General features: G+C 37.8%; 1 protein-coding gene across 1 annotated transcript in view; it reads left to right on the top strand.

The window, feature by feature from the left end:
- LOC113109724 (GDNF family receptor alpha-2-like) overlaps positions 1-11,054 on the top strand; it is a 50,422-nt gene extending 39,368 nt beyond the window's left edge. Inside the window, exons 5-9 of the mRNA XM_026273464.1 lie at positions 2,482-2,591; positions 3,449-3,589; positions 3,799-3,986; positions 8,831-8,875; positions 9,698-11,054. Coding sequence (XP_026129249.1) covers positions 2,482-2,591; positions 3,449-3,589; positions 3,799-3,986; positions 8,831-8,875; positions 9,698-9,850 — 637 coding nt within the window. The 3' untranslated portion in view covers positions 9,851-11,054. The remainder of the gene's footprint in view (positions 1-2,481; positions 2,592-3,448; positions 3,590-3,798; positions 3,987-8,830; positions 8,876-9,697) is intronic.
- Positions 11,055-17,138: the final 6,084 nt, after the last annotated feature.

The following is a 17,138-nucleotide window of genomic DNA, read 5'->3' as shown; positions in this document are numbered from 1 at the left end:
CTGGTCTAATAGAAAAAAACAAAACACGCCATGTGCACCTTTTCTGCTTTGCCAAAAACTCAAACGTCATCATACAACAATATTATGAATCTGTTGGAACATTCCTCAGACCCAACATACTCTCTCATTTAATTCACATATTTTTGAGAAAATGATTTGTACATCATGATACACACATGATAATACATCCAGATTTGCTGAGAAAAAAATTAAATAAAACTAATAATAATTATATAATATATAATGTTTTTTTTTTTTTTTTTTTTTTTTCATGTTGTGAGTTCAACCTCGTAACAAGTGTCAAGTGGATAATTTGAGGAAGTGTCAAACTCTTAAAATGCTGTCATGTTGGATATTAAAATACACTCTCTAATTTCTACCTAATTTGCAGGAAAATAGTCATTTGAAGGTTTGTTGTTTATAAATAAAAGAAAACATTTAATTTATGTGGTGATTTCAGTTTCTCTCTTTGAGATTCACTCAGCAACAGCTACACCAATAGTGTGAGTTTGGGGGTGGGGTTATCTGTTTAATTGAGCAATGGCAGGTAGGGGAGTGTTTAGGGGAGAGGTAAAAACTACACATTCACTTTTTTCAAGAGTATTTAGTGTCACATCAATGAACTTCTTGTATCTGCTTCAGGACATGGCTGTGTACGTTAATGGGGTTGAATCATGATGGTAGACTGATAGAATATTCATGATCTTTGCACAGAACTAGAGCTACAGTAAGTGATGTGGCATGTTGAATTCACAATAAACTTTCTTTCAGTGGCCCTAAAATAACTTTTCAAAAAGACAGGATTAAAAATAATCTCTTGACAGGATCCTGAGGAAAACTGAATGACAAGAAAGTAGTATTTAATTTCTATATTTTTAAACTGTTTCTGTTTGTTTGTGCTTTTTGATTCCCATATGGCTTTTCATTTGTTTTATAATCTTCTACATTTATTTGATCGAAAATACAGTAAAACAATAATACTGTGAAATGTTAATACAATGAAATTAACTGTTTTCTATTTTAATATATATTTAAATGTAATTTATTCCTGTGATGCAAAGCTGAATTTTCTGTATTTGCTGTTCAATAAATATATTTATATATTTCTTATTAATATTAAAGCCGAAAACAATTGTGCTGCTTCATATATTTGTGGAAACTTTTTATTTTTTATGCAATGTCCTATTTTTTGTGTCATCTTTGGACACTGGTTATTATGTATGTATAATAGTGTAGCTTAATTCTTATTGGTTAAACTGACTGTTACAGCTGACCCCATGTTTCATTTTTCTACAGTCTCCTCTAGTTGCACTATGTTAGCAAGGTCTTACACTCCAGCTCTGTTAAAAATGAATCTATAATGTAGTTGGTAATTTAAATAATTGAGTAATATCTTTGAACTGCTAGTGCCATAATTCGGGAGCACTTCAGTTCACCCTTTCAGAGCGGTGCACTTTGGGTTGCAGTCTCATCAGCATGCATCGCTTCTTGATTGCTGATTTCACACACCTTCATGCCTTTGCCTTTTTAGCAGTGAGTCACGGCAGAGCTTATCTGGAGATAAAGCTTGGGGTAAAAATACAGCACAAAAAGCATCAGAGGAACATCCATTTCCATGTCAATAACGAAGAGTAGAAAGGATGACCTTTTCGGCAGGAACCCATGAGAGCGATGCAGATAGCATTCTTTGTTCTGAGAGGTAAACACCCAGTAGGCAACACCTGCGGACCTAACAGCAAGAACGGTTCAGTTAATATTCACACTGTAGCTGAGTTAGTGAGTCAGGAGTCCATACTGCCGTGTAGGATGATTCACTATTAATCAAGGTCTCGCAGGAGGGCAGCGAGCCTGAGTTCTCCATCTCGCCGGCATTATGTGAAGGAAGGATGCGCGGGGCTATTATTCCGAGTTTATGTGTGTGTAAAGTGCTAGGGGAGAGAGTTTATACTCAAGAATAAGTACTAATGTGACCCCCTGCCCACCTCAGGTCTAGTGCTTGGAGCAATCTGTTTCTGAATGCAGGTAACCCCCTAGGAAGAGGCTGTTTGAGGCAGATTGCTTGAGAAATACCACATGGAGTCAAGCAGAAAATGGCCATGAATTGGAACCCCACCAGACACTAGTTAGGTCTGACAGAATACATCTCATATTGCAAATTTACTGCTGTGTATTGTTTCAGTCTTGGATATTAGAGCATTGATGATAGCGGATGCAGCTGTGCTGATAAATAACTATTAGAATAAATCTTCCCTTATAGCTTGATCCAAAAGGGTGTGACTCTTGGAGCACCTTAAAAAGAAGGTGCAGACAGCTGGTATTTGAGAATTTGAAAATCCATCCTTTCATGTACTGTAATCGTGCTTTATAAATGTAGAAAGACTAGTAGCTTATTCAAGTGTGCATCCAAATCCTATTCAGTGGAATGTGCTAAAAATGTTTCAGGCCTCTTAAATTCTATAATTTGTTTTGTTTTTGGACTAGATCCAGGCTGGCAGACTTCCACATGAATTGCCAGACGACATCGCATTCTATAACAAGCTGTCCTAATGATAACTACCACGGTTGTCTGGTGTCCTACGTTGGACTCATTGGTGAGTGATTATGAGAAAAATCTGCTGCACGGCAATAATACGAATTTGGAATCGCAGTTTAATGGACTGACTCTTTGGAACATGTACTTTGCCTTCTTTAGCTGTTTTAATTAGTGATGCATCAGGAATTTTATTTCAAGAAAGATTATAAAGAACAGGAGAACAGATGAAGGCAAGGTATATTCAAATATAACAATCCCCATTGGAGTCCCTTTTCCTAAAATGTAAAAGCCACTATATATATATAATTCTTTAGAAAAAATCTATATGTTGCCTTTATCAGACTACTTACTACAATTACACACACACATATATATATATATATATATGTAAGTATGTATCATTATAATAATAATAATAACAATAATTATTATTATTATTATATACATGTCCATGAGTGCAAAGGACCAACACAGAGCCATACATTGTATTAGTAGCCGTTTTACTGTTAAGTAACAGATACATTTTTAACTAAATGCAAAAAGGTTTGTTTGGATACATTCATGTATTATTTTCCCTAAGGCACACAAGTATTATATACTTTTTTTCCTGTCTTTTTGGCAATTTTCATAAAATAATTTAAAATAATTACTACTTCTGGTGTTTAAAGTAGGCCTGCAAATCATCAGAGAAAATTTTTAATTGCATACTTTTAGCCTATTACCTGAAATGGATCCTGGAGGGTTAAGAATCCAGTCATGCTGTGAACAAACGGACCTCTAAAAGAGAGCAGACCAACAACCTCTGGCCATTATACTCAGCCAAACAGCACATTATACTCCAGACAGCAAGATCTATAAACCAACATGTTCCCACCTAATGAATATTTATGAGAATCTCTACCCTTGGCCTTACAGGATCAGATGTGACTCCAAACTATGTGGATGCGAGCCACACCAACATCACCATTTCCCCTTGGTGTGGCTGTCGAGGCAGTGGAAATCATGAAGCTGAGTGCGAGGTCTTCCTTCGAGACTTCAGAGAGAACACTTGCTTGAGTGAGTCGAGATGAAACCTCACGTAACCTCTCGGCCTGAACAGCCATCCTAATGGGCTTAACCTAAATAGCACATTAATGAGAAATGCTATGTCTTACAGGCATGTGATCTCTTTTGCTGAGGGTTTTTTTTGTGCCACATTAAAAATTCATGTTTTTTTCATCCATGTGTTTTTATTTGCATATGTGTGTGTGTTTGCGTTTGTGCAGGAAATGCTATCCAGGCATTCGGTTATGGCACGGATGCAGATCTAGTTCCCATCACTGAGTCTCAGTCAGCAGTCCCATCAGCACGGACCAATCTTCAGCCGGGTATCATCACCAAACATGTCATCAGCTCAAATGATGTCAAGCAAATAGACAGTGCATGTGTTTTCTCCACATGCGCCAACCTTCAGGTAGGTCTGAAAATTTGTGTTATTCACTGCACTGTGTTACATTATTAACCAGTGAATCCAAAGCTAAAAAAAATGAAGGAATTTAAAGATGAAATGTTTGAAACAGTTTTGCCTTTTCCAGTTTAACCTGCATTCTCAGAAAAAAGTTACAAGACTGTTACTTATGCGTACACTTTAGGTACTAATATGTAACATTTACTGTAAGGGCTAAATATGGTACATATATATAACTTTAGCTTTTGAACTTTAGGACACCACCCAGTGACATCTTTGCACATTTTTTCTTAGAGTGCAGTATGCAGAGACAATTATAAGTAAGCCATCTGCAGGATTATTTCATTAGAAAAGTGCAAACACTGACATGCTGAGGTGTTTTCAAAACATTTGTTTGAGAATTTGAACTAGCCTGACACAACAACAGCTCAACCAATGGCATGAGTTTGGGGTGGTGCTATATGATTGACTAGCCAATAGCAGACAGATGGCCTTTACTTTTAAATGGTTGCTGTGGGTTGATTTTGACCCCCGGGTTAAAGGTTCTACATTTGTGTTAATTATATTTCACCGGAATGCTTTGGATTATTTAATTGTACACAATTAATGTTCTACGAATGCTCAAATTCTGCTTGTTGATGAGACAGATGGTCTCACCAGAGCCTGTACAGTTATGATTTTGATTATTCAATGTGTTGATCTGGCAACCCTTGTGCAAGTGGCACAGAAATTGCACAGTTCAATTGAGGGCCCTATTTTAGCGATCTAGGCGCATGGTCTAAAGCGCACGGTGCAGGTGCACTCAGGGTGTGTCCAAATCCACTTTTGCTAGTTTAATGACGGGAAAATGGTCAGCGCGCCCAGGCACTTGATCTAAATGGGTTGTCTCCATTTTCTTCGTGAGTAATGGGTGTTTTTTAGGTGTTACGTGCAATAAACCAATCAGAGTGTCATCTTCCATTCCCTTTAAAAGCCAGTTGCGCTTGTGCCATGGTGGATTTGCTATTTACATGGCGGAATTTGCAAGTGCAAAGACAGAACGTGTGTCCAGAGATGAAATGGAGCTGTTTGTGCGTGAGCAAATAGGCAGCCTAATTCTGATACATGTAATGGCTAGCCATTATGACATGTAGGAACTTTAATATTCATGTAGCCTACACAATAATAATCTATTACATTTTAATATTTTATTGTTTCATATTTAAAAATGTTTGTGTGCTGCTGCGCGTCCCTCCTTGTAATAACCAAAGTGAACTCACATTGTGGACCCGCCCAGAGGTGCATTTTCTACTAATGCACTCTTTTAATAATAAATAAATATTGTTCCATTGACTTTAGACTAGGTTTGAGTTGGTCTATGGTCTACTTCCAGTTCCTTAAAATAGCAATGTGCCAACGATGAGCCTGAACACACCTCTTTTTTAGACCAGCATGCCCATGAGTGCACAAATGAGCATTGCGCATTGCGCCGAGTGTATGATAGGGCCCCTAAAGTCATAAAACACATTCATTACCCAAGATTCTCCTGGAAACCCATTTTTTGTTAGTGTAATGGGCAATAGTGCTAGTATTTCTGTAAGCCTACATTCAATTTGGATAGTCCTGAATTGCCCTGAATGTCAAGATCAGTGCTAAAACCTGTACCGCTGCTTTGTGCATGTACAAAGGCAAAACACACAAGTTCCATTAAACTCCCCTTAAAACTAGGACAGACCTTAGGGACACCAACTATTACAGTCATTAAAATAACTGAGGGAAGCAGAATTCCTCTTTGTGGGGGGGTCATGTTTTACCTGAAGATATGCAGAGTGTCTAGTGGAAGGTAAAACACTTTTCTATAATTCAGTATTGTAGGTGAATAATTCATAAAGTGAGAGCATTTGTCAGCTCATGCAGAGGCCATTTAGAGCAGACCTACAGCATGGCTGTCCACATCAACGAGGCCTGTAGTACCTGAAAATCATGAAATATTGAGCCCTGGTTCTCAGAATGAAGATTAAGTTTTACATCCATCTCTATACTAGATAGTGTATGTTGATTGTCACATTGATTTCAAGGATGTTGGTATGATTTGTCATGCATACAGGAAGCTATGTAATCCCATGCAAATGAGTGATGTCATCACAAACACTAATTTGTCAGTTAATTAGAGTTTGAAAGGACCTGAATTATAGAGATATGACTTGGTGTGACCACTTCCATCCTATCGTGCCTCGCAGTTCTGTCTTAAGTCTTGAGGATTCAGTTATAAGCCCCTGGGTACTGTAGAAAATGACTGTACTCTCTCATCCATGCTGAAACAAATTATAAAAACTCCACAGACAGAAATATCATGTAGTCGCGTGGGAAATAACTATTTTAATTCATGTCTCCGGCAACTGTCATACGAGGCAACAGTCAAATCTGTGAAAGGTGGTTATCTGACATGGCTGCTTGTGTCTACTTGATTACTTGGTGCATTTACAAGTTGAATGTATTAAACTTGTACTCGCAGTAAATAATTTCAGAGTATGGAATGTGTTGATTGAATAAGCAGCCATACTCAAAAATGTCAACTCTCTGATTATGTGTGTATCTCATTGTAAATATTCCAGCTGTCCATAAAACACCAGTTTTCATAGTCAGTTTTCAAATGATACATATAAAGTATATATCATGCTTTTAATGATTTGCTACTCTGTCAGAAAAATATTTGCAAAAAATATACTTTTAAGGGTACAATAGCTTGTTTTTAGGTTGTGTAACCAAAATCCAATGCTAAGTCAACGTCAAATACTAAATTAAACCTAAGTTTCATTTGACGTATCTTACGCCACATCCAAACTCATCTTAACGTTAAATTGACATCCTGTGCCTGCTGGGACTTTTGTACATTCTTTACAACTAAAGGGTGCATTATCAATACCTTAGAATGTACTCTTATGGTACCTTTATGAATCCTTTAGCAGTAAAAATGGTACAAAGGTGTTCCTTTGAAGCCCCAGTGACAAGCTGCTGTACACCTATTTTATTTTATTTATTTATTTTTCCTGAGAGTGCAATTTTAGCCACAAAAAAGTCCACTTTGGGAATTTTAGGGTGGACATTGTCAGGCATAACACATCAGATTTTGTTTGTTTCAAGATTGCTTTACTTGATAATTGTGCTGGCTGAATCTCTGTTCAAACGCTATTCCACCCATGGCAACATTTTATCATGAAGAAGAAAACTGCTATAGTTGCATAAAAAGAAGGCTTGTTTCTGAATAGAATGACAATAGGTGCTTTCACAAATGCAGGTTTTCCATAAATGTATTTGCATTTTTCTTTTGTGTGTTTAAAGGTCATGTGTGAACAGAACCAATTGTCGACATGAAGAAAAATGTTTGAAAAACATAATTATCTACATTGTGGAAAGAAATGTCATGAAATTGGACAGATGCTGAAACAAAAGAGCTGCTTTCTAATCCAAAAAAAAGTTGGATGAATTAGCAGAAAGATTACTGGAACTGCTCAAGACTCTATTAAACATGACAAAATACCCAGCCTTCGTCAGGAACAATATATTTACAACACTGAAAGCACATGACATCACAAAAGAAGAAGGGCATTTTGTTGTTTAAGTTGCTACAAAGGAGCAGAAAGGACTTAGTTAAACTCGATTACAGGTGGTGGGTGTTTATACAGTATACAGGTTTTTGTGTTAAAATAATGTGGGCGTAAAATGTCCACATCTGCATAGCGAATTTTCCATAGATCGTTTATAAATGGGTACAAAAGGAAATTCATGTTTTGTGAGATAAATCCATTTCCTGATGCAGCCTGGGATTTGACTGCACTGTTAAATAGGCCACTGAAACGATCAGTTATTAATAAGGCTTATTAATGTCAATGTGAAGTTCTGCTTGGGTTTCTGTTTGTTTGCCTTTGTTTCAAGCAGCTTGTTAGTCCTCTGAAGTAAGTGTTTTATTATTAAAAAAAGAAAAAAAAAATGATTCCATGCTTTCTTTCTTACTATTACATTTTACAGCACTGCCTTCTGAAACATAAACAGCTCAAAAACTTTGCATGTTCCTTGTGGGAAAGGCAATTCAAAGAATCAATCAAGCAAACCACTGTGCGTTTTTTCGTAAAGCTTCTTAATTACGGTTTTACATCACAGAGGCCGCATTTGTTGTTGTTGTTTTTCTCACAAAGACGAGGTGTTATGTTTATAATTGTTTCGTAGCTAACAAACCATAACCAGCTGAAAACTTCTTGAACATGTTAAGTGTTTGCATATGTGTCATAGCTTTCAACTGTTATAGTATCTAATGCATTTTTTCTGCTTTATAGCACACAAAAAAAAAAAAAAAAAACACAGGCTCAAAGCACCTTGAAGTTGATATGAGTGACATTTTGCACAGATGTGACACGACTATACATGATTTCCATTTTTAGTACAATCGACTGATTTCTCTAATTTACTGAGTATTTAAGGGTTAGCTTGATAATGTCTGCACCCCCACCTGTTATGTTAACCAAACAGAGTTGCATGCCATTGGTTGAGACAATGTTGTTGTGTCTAACTATTTAAGAATGCCACAGTTTACACTTCTCAAGGGAAACAAACTACAGATGAATTACAATCTCTTTATGTTAAACTTATAAGATTATATATAAGCTAAGTAACATGCAACTTTAACATCAAAATTACACAGTTCTACTACTGCTTAGTGTAAGTATTTTTTAAACCCAGGGCTGAAATGATGTACAGTAGATTATGATGGAATGATGAATGGAGGGCAGCCATACACAAGTAACACTGAACAGTACAGTATGCAGGTTATGGTCTCAAAATGCTAACAATATGAATTATTTCTATATTCACAGGACAGTGAGCAGAAGTGTTCTAACAGCTTTGAATGTGCTGAGGAGGTAAGACACATTTCACCTGTACAATGCATCATTACATAATTATGAAAGTCGTTACTACCTTAAAACTTAATATTTCTCTACCCATCTAACAATGACTTTTCTCAGAACTTTGACTTAAAGTTCTGGAAATGTTCTATTAAAGTTATGAACAAATCTTCTTTCAATAACATCAATGGAATGTTCATTGACAGTTATCTAGTCTTTACCGATGTTTAAAAAAAAAAAACTTAATTTGAAGGGAACATAAGCAAATTTAAGTTTTTTTTTTTTTTTTAGCTGGGTATGTATTTTTGTCAAATTATTCAATGCACAGTTTTATAAAATGGAAATTATTAGTTTTATCACAATATAATAATTAGGTGACCATGAGTACATTTTCATCATTGTATTTCATTTTGTCATGATGCTGCACTAATTTCTAAAATGAGGATCAGATAATTATTTTATAAATATTACACACACAAACACACACACACACACACATTTAATAGGTATTTCCAGTGTCCTCAATATCACTTTCTATCTTTTAGTCTAACTTTAATGATATCATGCTCCAGGACGTGACTTCATTCAGGAAAAACAGCAGCAGAAACATTAAGTCAACAACAGTCACTGTCAGTGACTAAGCATGATAACAAATCAAGTTAATATTAATAAAGTTTAAGTGCCTGAGCTTTACAAGAGCACATTTATAAAAGTCGCCTTTACACTTTTAAAGACATGCCACATACAGATGCATTTTTAAACGTTAGTGAGTATCGAGTAATTTTGAATGACACAATCTTAATACTTGAACTGAAAATGCTTGTAATATTTCCTTAGAATGTGCTGAACCCCAATATGGAGGGATCCATTGACTCGGTGGACTCTCACCAGGCTGACAACAACAGAGCCAGACATTCATCTGTGACTTCAATCAGTGTTTCTGCCGCCACACTGACACTGGCCTTTGCACTGGTCAATCAGGCTCTGTAAACACAGCCTGACTCTACCAACACCAGGAAGCATCTGATGGATTCTTCTGACCTCAATCAAAGAACTTCTCTAAAGTGACATTGATCTTTCTCTCTCTCTCTTAGTGTGTGTGTATGTGTGTATCACACGCCATCTTTAAGAACAAGTCGGAACAAAAAACAACAGATCCTTTGCAGGAGCTTCTAAATGACTAGAAACACCACTGCCCCGTTGAAGAGAAATTGAGGAACCCCTGGTGGCTGACAATGAACATAAAAAAAAACTTCCACGAATATCTTATGCTAGAAGGAAAGCAGGCCACTGGGTTTCCCAAAATCACGATGGATGTTTGATCAAGAACAGGCTATAAAATGCAGTCATGTACCCACTGATAAACTCTCTGTATATTTACCTAGAAATAGAGAGCACCCATTATACTTTTTGCTATCTCCTAAGCGCACATCAGTACAATAGTGTTCACTGCCTTGATCATTACCAATAATTTCATGTAAATGTTTTAGTTTGAAGAAAAAAAAAAAATGGATGAAATCTCAGTTGGTGCCCTCAAATTCTGGCGAACTATATACAAGGGTTCATCCATGACACGTTTGGATCCTCCAATCTAGCGAGATTTGGATCATACTGCCCTGTGTACAATGTGTATAATGATGTTTGTAATTATATGAGATTTTTTTTTTTTCCTGTTTTATCTCTAAAGAACCTTTAGCATGTGCCGGAAAGCCGAGTGACGCAGGAACTAGAAGAAAAGCAGAGAGCCGTGTGAAACGTATCACCATGGAGAGCCGTCAGTGCCAATGATGTTTAGGCTGTTATTATGTGTAATCATTTCTTTCTTGCCAAAAGACTTGGATTATATTCAAAGAAAAATACTCTGGGGAGAGCGGAACAAAAGGTCCATTTGCGGAGAGGGTCAATTGTTGGTGTATTTTATAGTGTGCAATCTATTGTGTGGCCTTACTTTTTTGTCTTTGCTCTGTTCCACTCTCTTATTTAATGGTTTCAGACCATACCACTTGCAGAGTACCGCCAAGACCGACTGATATGATTTCAGATGTTCAAAAATAGCAGCTTCTATGACTCAAAAAGGTCTTGGTTCATTTGTGATGCTTTAAAATGAGGCCCAAGAATGTGTCAGAAATATTTGTTTAAATCTAAATAAAAACATAGTAATGTCTCGTAGAGTCGTTACTTTACCAGAATCTAATTGCAGAATTAAAATAAGTCTGACTGATTATTTTGGAACAAATTTTAATTCCACTTCGTGTAACCTAAAATGTAATTCTTAAAATCAACACAAAATCACAGTTGTGACCCTGGACCACAAATCAGTCATAAGGGTGAATTTCTCGAAATTTAATTTTATACATCACCTGAAAGCAATATAAATAAGCTTTCCATTGATGTAGATTGTTAGGATAGGACAATATTTGGCCGAGATACAACTATTTATATCTTTAATCTGATGGTGTAAAAAAAAATCTAAATACTGAGAAAATCACCTTTGAAGTTGTCTAAATGATTATATATGATTCCATATATAATGGAATATGATCTTTACTTAATATAACACTTATTATATACTATATACCAATAATTTTTCCCCTTACAATATATATATATATATATTGGCTATTGCTTAAAATATACCCCAGCGATTTAAGGTTCTGTGGTCCAGGGTCACAGTTGACCCTGTTTAACATTATTCTAATGAAAAAATAAAATAATAATAATGTTTTCATAGTCTGTTCATATCAATGTGTTCATATAAACAGTCAGCTTGATCTTCACCTGCCATGTTCTGCTGATGTTTTCAGTGGCATTGCTTCTGGCAGTATTGTTCCATTCATTTACTGCAAAGTTTTTTTTTTTTTTTTTTTTTTAAGTATTTGTTAAAAAGTTATTAGTCATCAACCAGTGCAACCAACTATGAGGTGCTTCACAACATTACAAACTGTGATTTGAGAAAAAAATAATAAAAAGTTGAGCTCCTCTGTCCCCTCGGCAGCCAGACGTGGTAGAGTGTCCAGCGCCTGGCCCTCACTCAATGAATCGGCGATAACCGGTAGAGGGCTGGGTTCCAGATGTAGAGAACTAAGTGGATCCCATATGTATAAAGTCCACGGTATAGTCTCAGAGCCCGTGTTTCCCAGGCAGACCTTACAATCACCTCCAATCTTCCAACGCTGGGGCTTCTGCAGCATTCCTGTTCCAAGTGGAGTGGTATGTTTTCCCAGTGTTATCCAGTCTTACTGAGAAGGTAGTGCCATATTAGAGGTAGCTGGTCTTCTTGTGCTGAGCCCTGGTCTGCGGGGGTGCTCGGCTCCTCAGTAAAAAACAGAATAAGTGGTGCACCTGCTGCCTTCTTATACTCACGCTACTAATTGCATGCCAATGTGCATTGGCTCGTTTAGGTTACACTAGAAGTAGATTGGTCTATCTGAGTGATATCCCAATTCATCGGTCATCTGACGTTACGTCTCTTTTCCCTCCTTCAGGCAGCAAGGGTTACCATACAGTACATAACCAATACGTTACATTTCACTCTGACTTTAAATGTAGCCCTCATCATGTGTGAACAACAAATAAAATGTACTAAATGTTGCTTGTTTTGGAAGAAGTCTAATCAGACTTTTCCCCCAAGAGACTGTCATTTCATAAACACATAGTAAACAGCTGTGAGAAACACCGCTGCCCCACAGTAATCAGCTCAAGGTCTGATGATAATCCTTTGCAGTTACAAATGGAATCAACACAAAAACACATGGACGTTGTTGCTGCGAGATGTTTGCTGTCAAAGTCCCTGCCAGTTTTGGCAATTCAGCTGCTTTTACTACTTTATGATGCTTCGGCTTATCTGCTGGAGCTTCATTGGTTATTTTTCTCCCTAAGATAAATGCATTTTAACCTAGTAATTTTATCAAAAATAACAGAAAAAATACTCACAGATGCTCAGCCAACTCATTGCAAGCTCACTCTTGTTGACAGTGACAACAGCCACTCACTGAGAGTACAAAATATTTGATATTAAGGTTAAATGTCACAATTGTGACGTTTTAAGTTGCCAGCACATACTTTAATCATTAGACTGCATAATGGCAAACTTAAGTATAATATATATCCATGAGATACTGCATTTAGCTATTCCCTGTTTGCCATCTTGATGTCCTTCATCAGTGAGCCTCCATCTGCTCCACTTTCCCCATCATCTAACCATCATGTGTCTATCTCTGTTCACTAATTTGTCTCAAAACATGACAGCTAATTAATAATCTATAGGCCCACATCTGCTGTTCAACTACAAGGGCAGTTTAAAACAGCAAAACAATTCATTCATTTTCTCATTTGAGACAGTTTTCATTGCATATTTGTATAGAATAAATGTAGAAAGATGAATCCTAATACTTTGTAAAAAAACAAATGCAAATTTGATTCCAATGAGATTTCTAATGAAAACTTTATTCTTATGGAAAATGGAAACCCGTAATAATTATCCTCAACTTTCTGTTCAAATCTGACTTCCATCTGATGTAATCACTTAAGCATAGTCATATGCAGGTATGTGTGAACTCTATTAGCTTCCATTCAGCCACAAGCACTGCCTGCGGCCTTCTGGGAATTCATCATGCGGGCTGGTTAACATCTGCTGAAATTTGCATTGCACTGCATAATTAAGTGCCAAATAAAGAAGCGCTACCTGTATGTAAAAGAATAGCAAACATGTCAAATAATAGCATTGCAGTATTAATGCAAGAAGATATATTATATTCCTAAGTACTCATTTTACAGGTAAAGTAATATGGCTTTAACATTTACATTTATGGAGACTACATGAATGGACTAGTTATCTAGTCACATTGGAAATGCAGCACAGTCTTTAAAAAATAAATAGCATATGATTAAAATGAAAAGTCACTACCGGCACGACTATGGATAAAATAGGCCCCGGAGAACACGTAATTCTCTTCTTTGTCTTCACTGATTTTTCTGTTTGAAGCATGCATCTGAAAGAACTGGTAAGAGCAATCTTTCTCTGTCTATCATGGCGACTACTAGCAAGCATTTAGACAGTGTGTGCATGCGTGTCGGCGTTATTTGACACCTGATGACACACACAATCTTTGCATCATTTGTTAGGGTGAAGAGTTATGCTGACATTGAGGCGAAAGTGTCTATTAGAGGCTGCACCGCTGTAGAAAGAGCTTTCTTTTTGTGGAGGAGACGTCTACTCTTAATCTCCCATCTTGCCATCTAAACCCTTCAGGATACATCTAAGAAGAAAAAAAGAACCGCAGATCCTTCTTTCCGTGCTACCAAGCAGGCAACAGAAAGACATCTGTGGGTGAACCTGGCAGACGTCAGGAAGAAAGAAAAGGCTTTCTTCTCTATGCTCAGGTTTTGCCTTCTGAAATTTTTGATTTCTCCATTTAGACGGTAATCGAGAAGTTCAGGGAGGCGAAGGCGTGCTCACCTACTTTCTGATCCTTCGTTACATGAAGGTCCAGTTCTGAGTCCAAACAACATAGGGATCCGGGTCCATCTGGATCTGAGGATAAGAGACGGGCACAGAAGGCTAGTGTCGCGACTCACGCTCCCCTCCCACCTGCGGGTAGGGGTAAAAGGAATCGCAATACCTAAGGGATGTGATCCAGGTGAGGCATCAGCATTCTCATCTGAATCAGAGCGATACTTATTATCTACTCATTATCTGCCCTTATCCTCGCCTTCCTAATTGCCCTGTAACCACCAGCTCTCCACCTGACCGAGGTTAAGTGGGAACTTCTTGCATAACAGTCTCCAATGCTGGACCTATAATGTTTCGGTTGGTTCTATGTTCATAGTAACCAACTTACTGATGGTCCAGACTAAAGGGAGTCGCCCCTTGAGCGGGACTCCAGCGCAGGAACCAGGGTGGGTCAGTATGAACCATTCTGTGTATACTTGTATATGAATCAAATTGCTGGTGGTTATGTGTGTACTAATCTTCAGTGAGTTTCTTTTTTAGTGCTCAGTTACAGTGTTTACTAAACACTCATTGGCATTATGTCCAGCTGATATGATAGCCCTGATTCCGGCTTCATGTTTCCGGTATCAGGTGGCCAGATCACAGGTTTCTGCGGGAGCCTTCTTGATCATCAGGCCTGGCACGGCACTGCAAGGAATTTCATGGATGTCCGGCCGGGTCACCCTGAGGGGCTTCCTGGCCACTTAGTTGTTGCTGATGTATCAAGCGGGAAGTGGAAGTGGCAGTTACGGTAGCCTTCTTGTATATGCTGCCTCAAGTGATGCTCTCCTCGCCAGAGGTTTGTAAATTTGAGCTTGCCTCTCCCATGCGGTTCGGCACCTCTGCGATGCTTAGGAACCTTTAGGTACACACGCTAAGCTCTGTGTACTTTCTGAAAACCACATGGTGGTGAGTGTACACATTGAACACTTTGTGCACTTTCTAAAATCCTGTACGATAAGGGTTACGCGCTCAGCTTCGTTACCTTTTTTGAGATGGTTAGACCTTTGTTCCTTGGGCTCCACTCAGCCAGTGTGTATTTATTTATACACTTCAAGCATCGCTTCCCTCAACATAAGTTTTTTTTTTTTTTTGCCAGTTCTTGTGGTAGTTTAGCAGGGATCCCCTTTACCAAGAAGAGTCACCTATGAGTGTGCTACTCTTCGGAGTTCTCCGTTCTTTCCCCAGAGTGCTCCACCATTTTTTCCACAGATTGAGGTAATGACTCTCAAACATATTGTTTTGGGACGCACCATTCTATCTATGAGCTGTTCTATCAGAGTGCCATGAGAGCCCCCTCCTTAGAACAGTCTTTAAAATCCATGTTATGGTAAGCGTGCACGTGAAGTGTTTGCGCACTTTCTGAAATCCAAACTGTGGTAAGTTCGCACACTAGTGCTTTGCGTTCTTTCTAAAATCCTATATGGTGAGGGCTTCGCGCGGTTGCTTCGTGCCCTTTCTTGAGTTGGTTTATATATATATTAAAAAAAATAAAAAATAAAATAAAAAGGTTCATCTTGGGCACCTCTCCACCTATGTAAATATCGACCCCTAGAGATTGCAATTTGAAGTTCCCTTTAAAGGGAACGTCTTAGGTTACGAATGTAACCATGGTTCCCTGAGTAGGCAATGAGATACTGCGTCCTCTAGATCTCTGCCATGCTTTGGACGCAAGCTTCAGACGAAGAAGTGAATAACGTGTTCTCCCGGCACCTATTTATCCACAGTCGTGCCGGTACTGACGTCAGGTGCTGTTGCCGGCCAACACGTTGGTGTTTTTTCAATGTATGCTTCATACACGGGTTACGATGAGGTGTTCCCAATAACGAGCTCTAGAGGACACAGTGTCTCGTTCCCTACTCAGGGAACCATTGTTACATTCGTAACCTGAGACGTTCTTCTCTAAAAACCGACTGTCTGATTTTTGTCTGAAATTGAAGTTGCTCAATATTAATCCAAAGAAACTCCAGATGGAGACTGATAGATTCTAACTCAATCAGACATAATGACATCAGGTTCAGCTGATTGGTTTCTTTTCACATCAGCAGCCAAGGAGCTTGCAGCTCAGCTTTCAAATACTAGGCTAGAGCTTCTTGTAGCAGTTGTGTTGAGTTTCAGAAACCCTCTATTTTCCCCAGTTCCACCTGTCTAGATCTGCTACAGGGGGATTTCATGTATGTTATATATAGGGGCTATTTCATATATGTTATATTATATGGCTAACAGTTGTGTATGTTTGAACGCATACATACTCCGTACATATCAAAAGTTATGTGCGAAGAGACAAAGCAATAGTGATCAAGTAATAAAAACTAAATAAAACTCATTCTTGTGTACTAAGGACCGAGTTCTTAATGACATGGTCTGGGACTTCGTTAAAAATGAAGTTCATTCAGTCTTTTCGTAATATTGGGATCAGAAGGAAGGCAATGAAAAGACTGTTTTTCCACAACTTGGCACTGCACATTGTCTTGTTGTCTTCAGAGCCATCTTTATTGTTTGGTTTCTACGTAGAACTGTGTTCGCTTCTGTCATAATTAATACAAGCATGAATCGGTGGGTGAGGCTAAACAGGCAATGGTGTTGAAGTAGGCTTCGATCTTCTTCTGCAGAGGTGGTGTTTAGCCACACTATTACATCATAAAGTGGCATGTTCCACAGACTGGCTTTATTATAAGATGTATTTGGATTAATTACACATTTTTGAGTTTTGAAACTTACAGGATGTTTTTATAGCACAAATACTTCATATATCAAAACACCAAGGGAATTTTGGTTTCTCAGTTC

This window comes from Carassius auratus, chromosome 10 (genome assembly GCF_003368295.1).
Source record: "Carassius auratus strain Wakin chromosome 10, ASM336829v1, whole genome shotgun sequence".
Taxonomy (NCBI): domain Eukaryota; kingdom Metazoa; phylum Chordata; class Actinopteri; order Cypriniformes; family Cyprinidae; genus Carassius; species Carassius auratus.
This window is presented reverse-complemented; position numbering and strand designations above follow the sequence as displayed.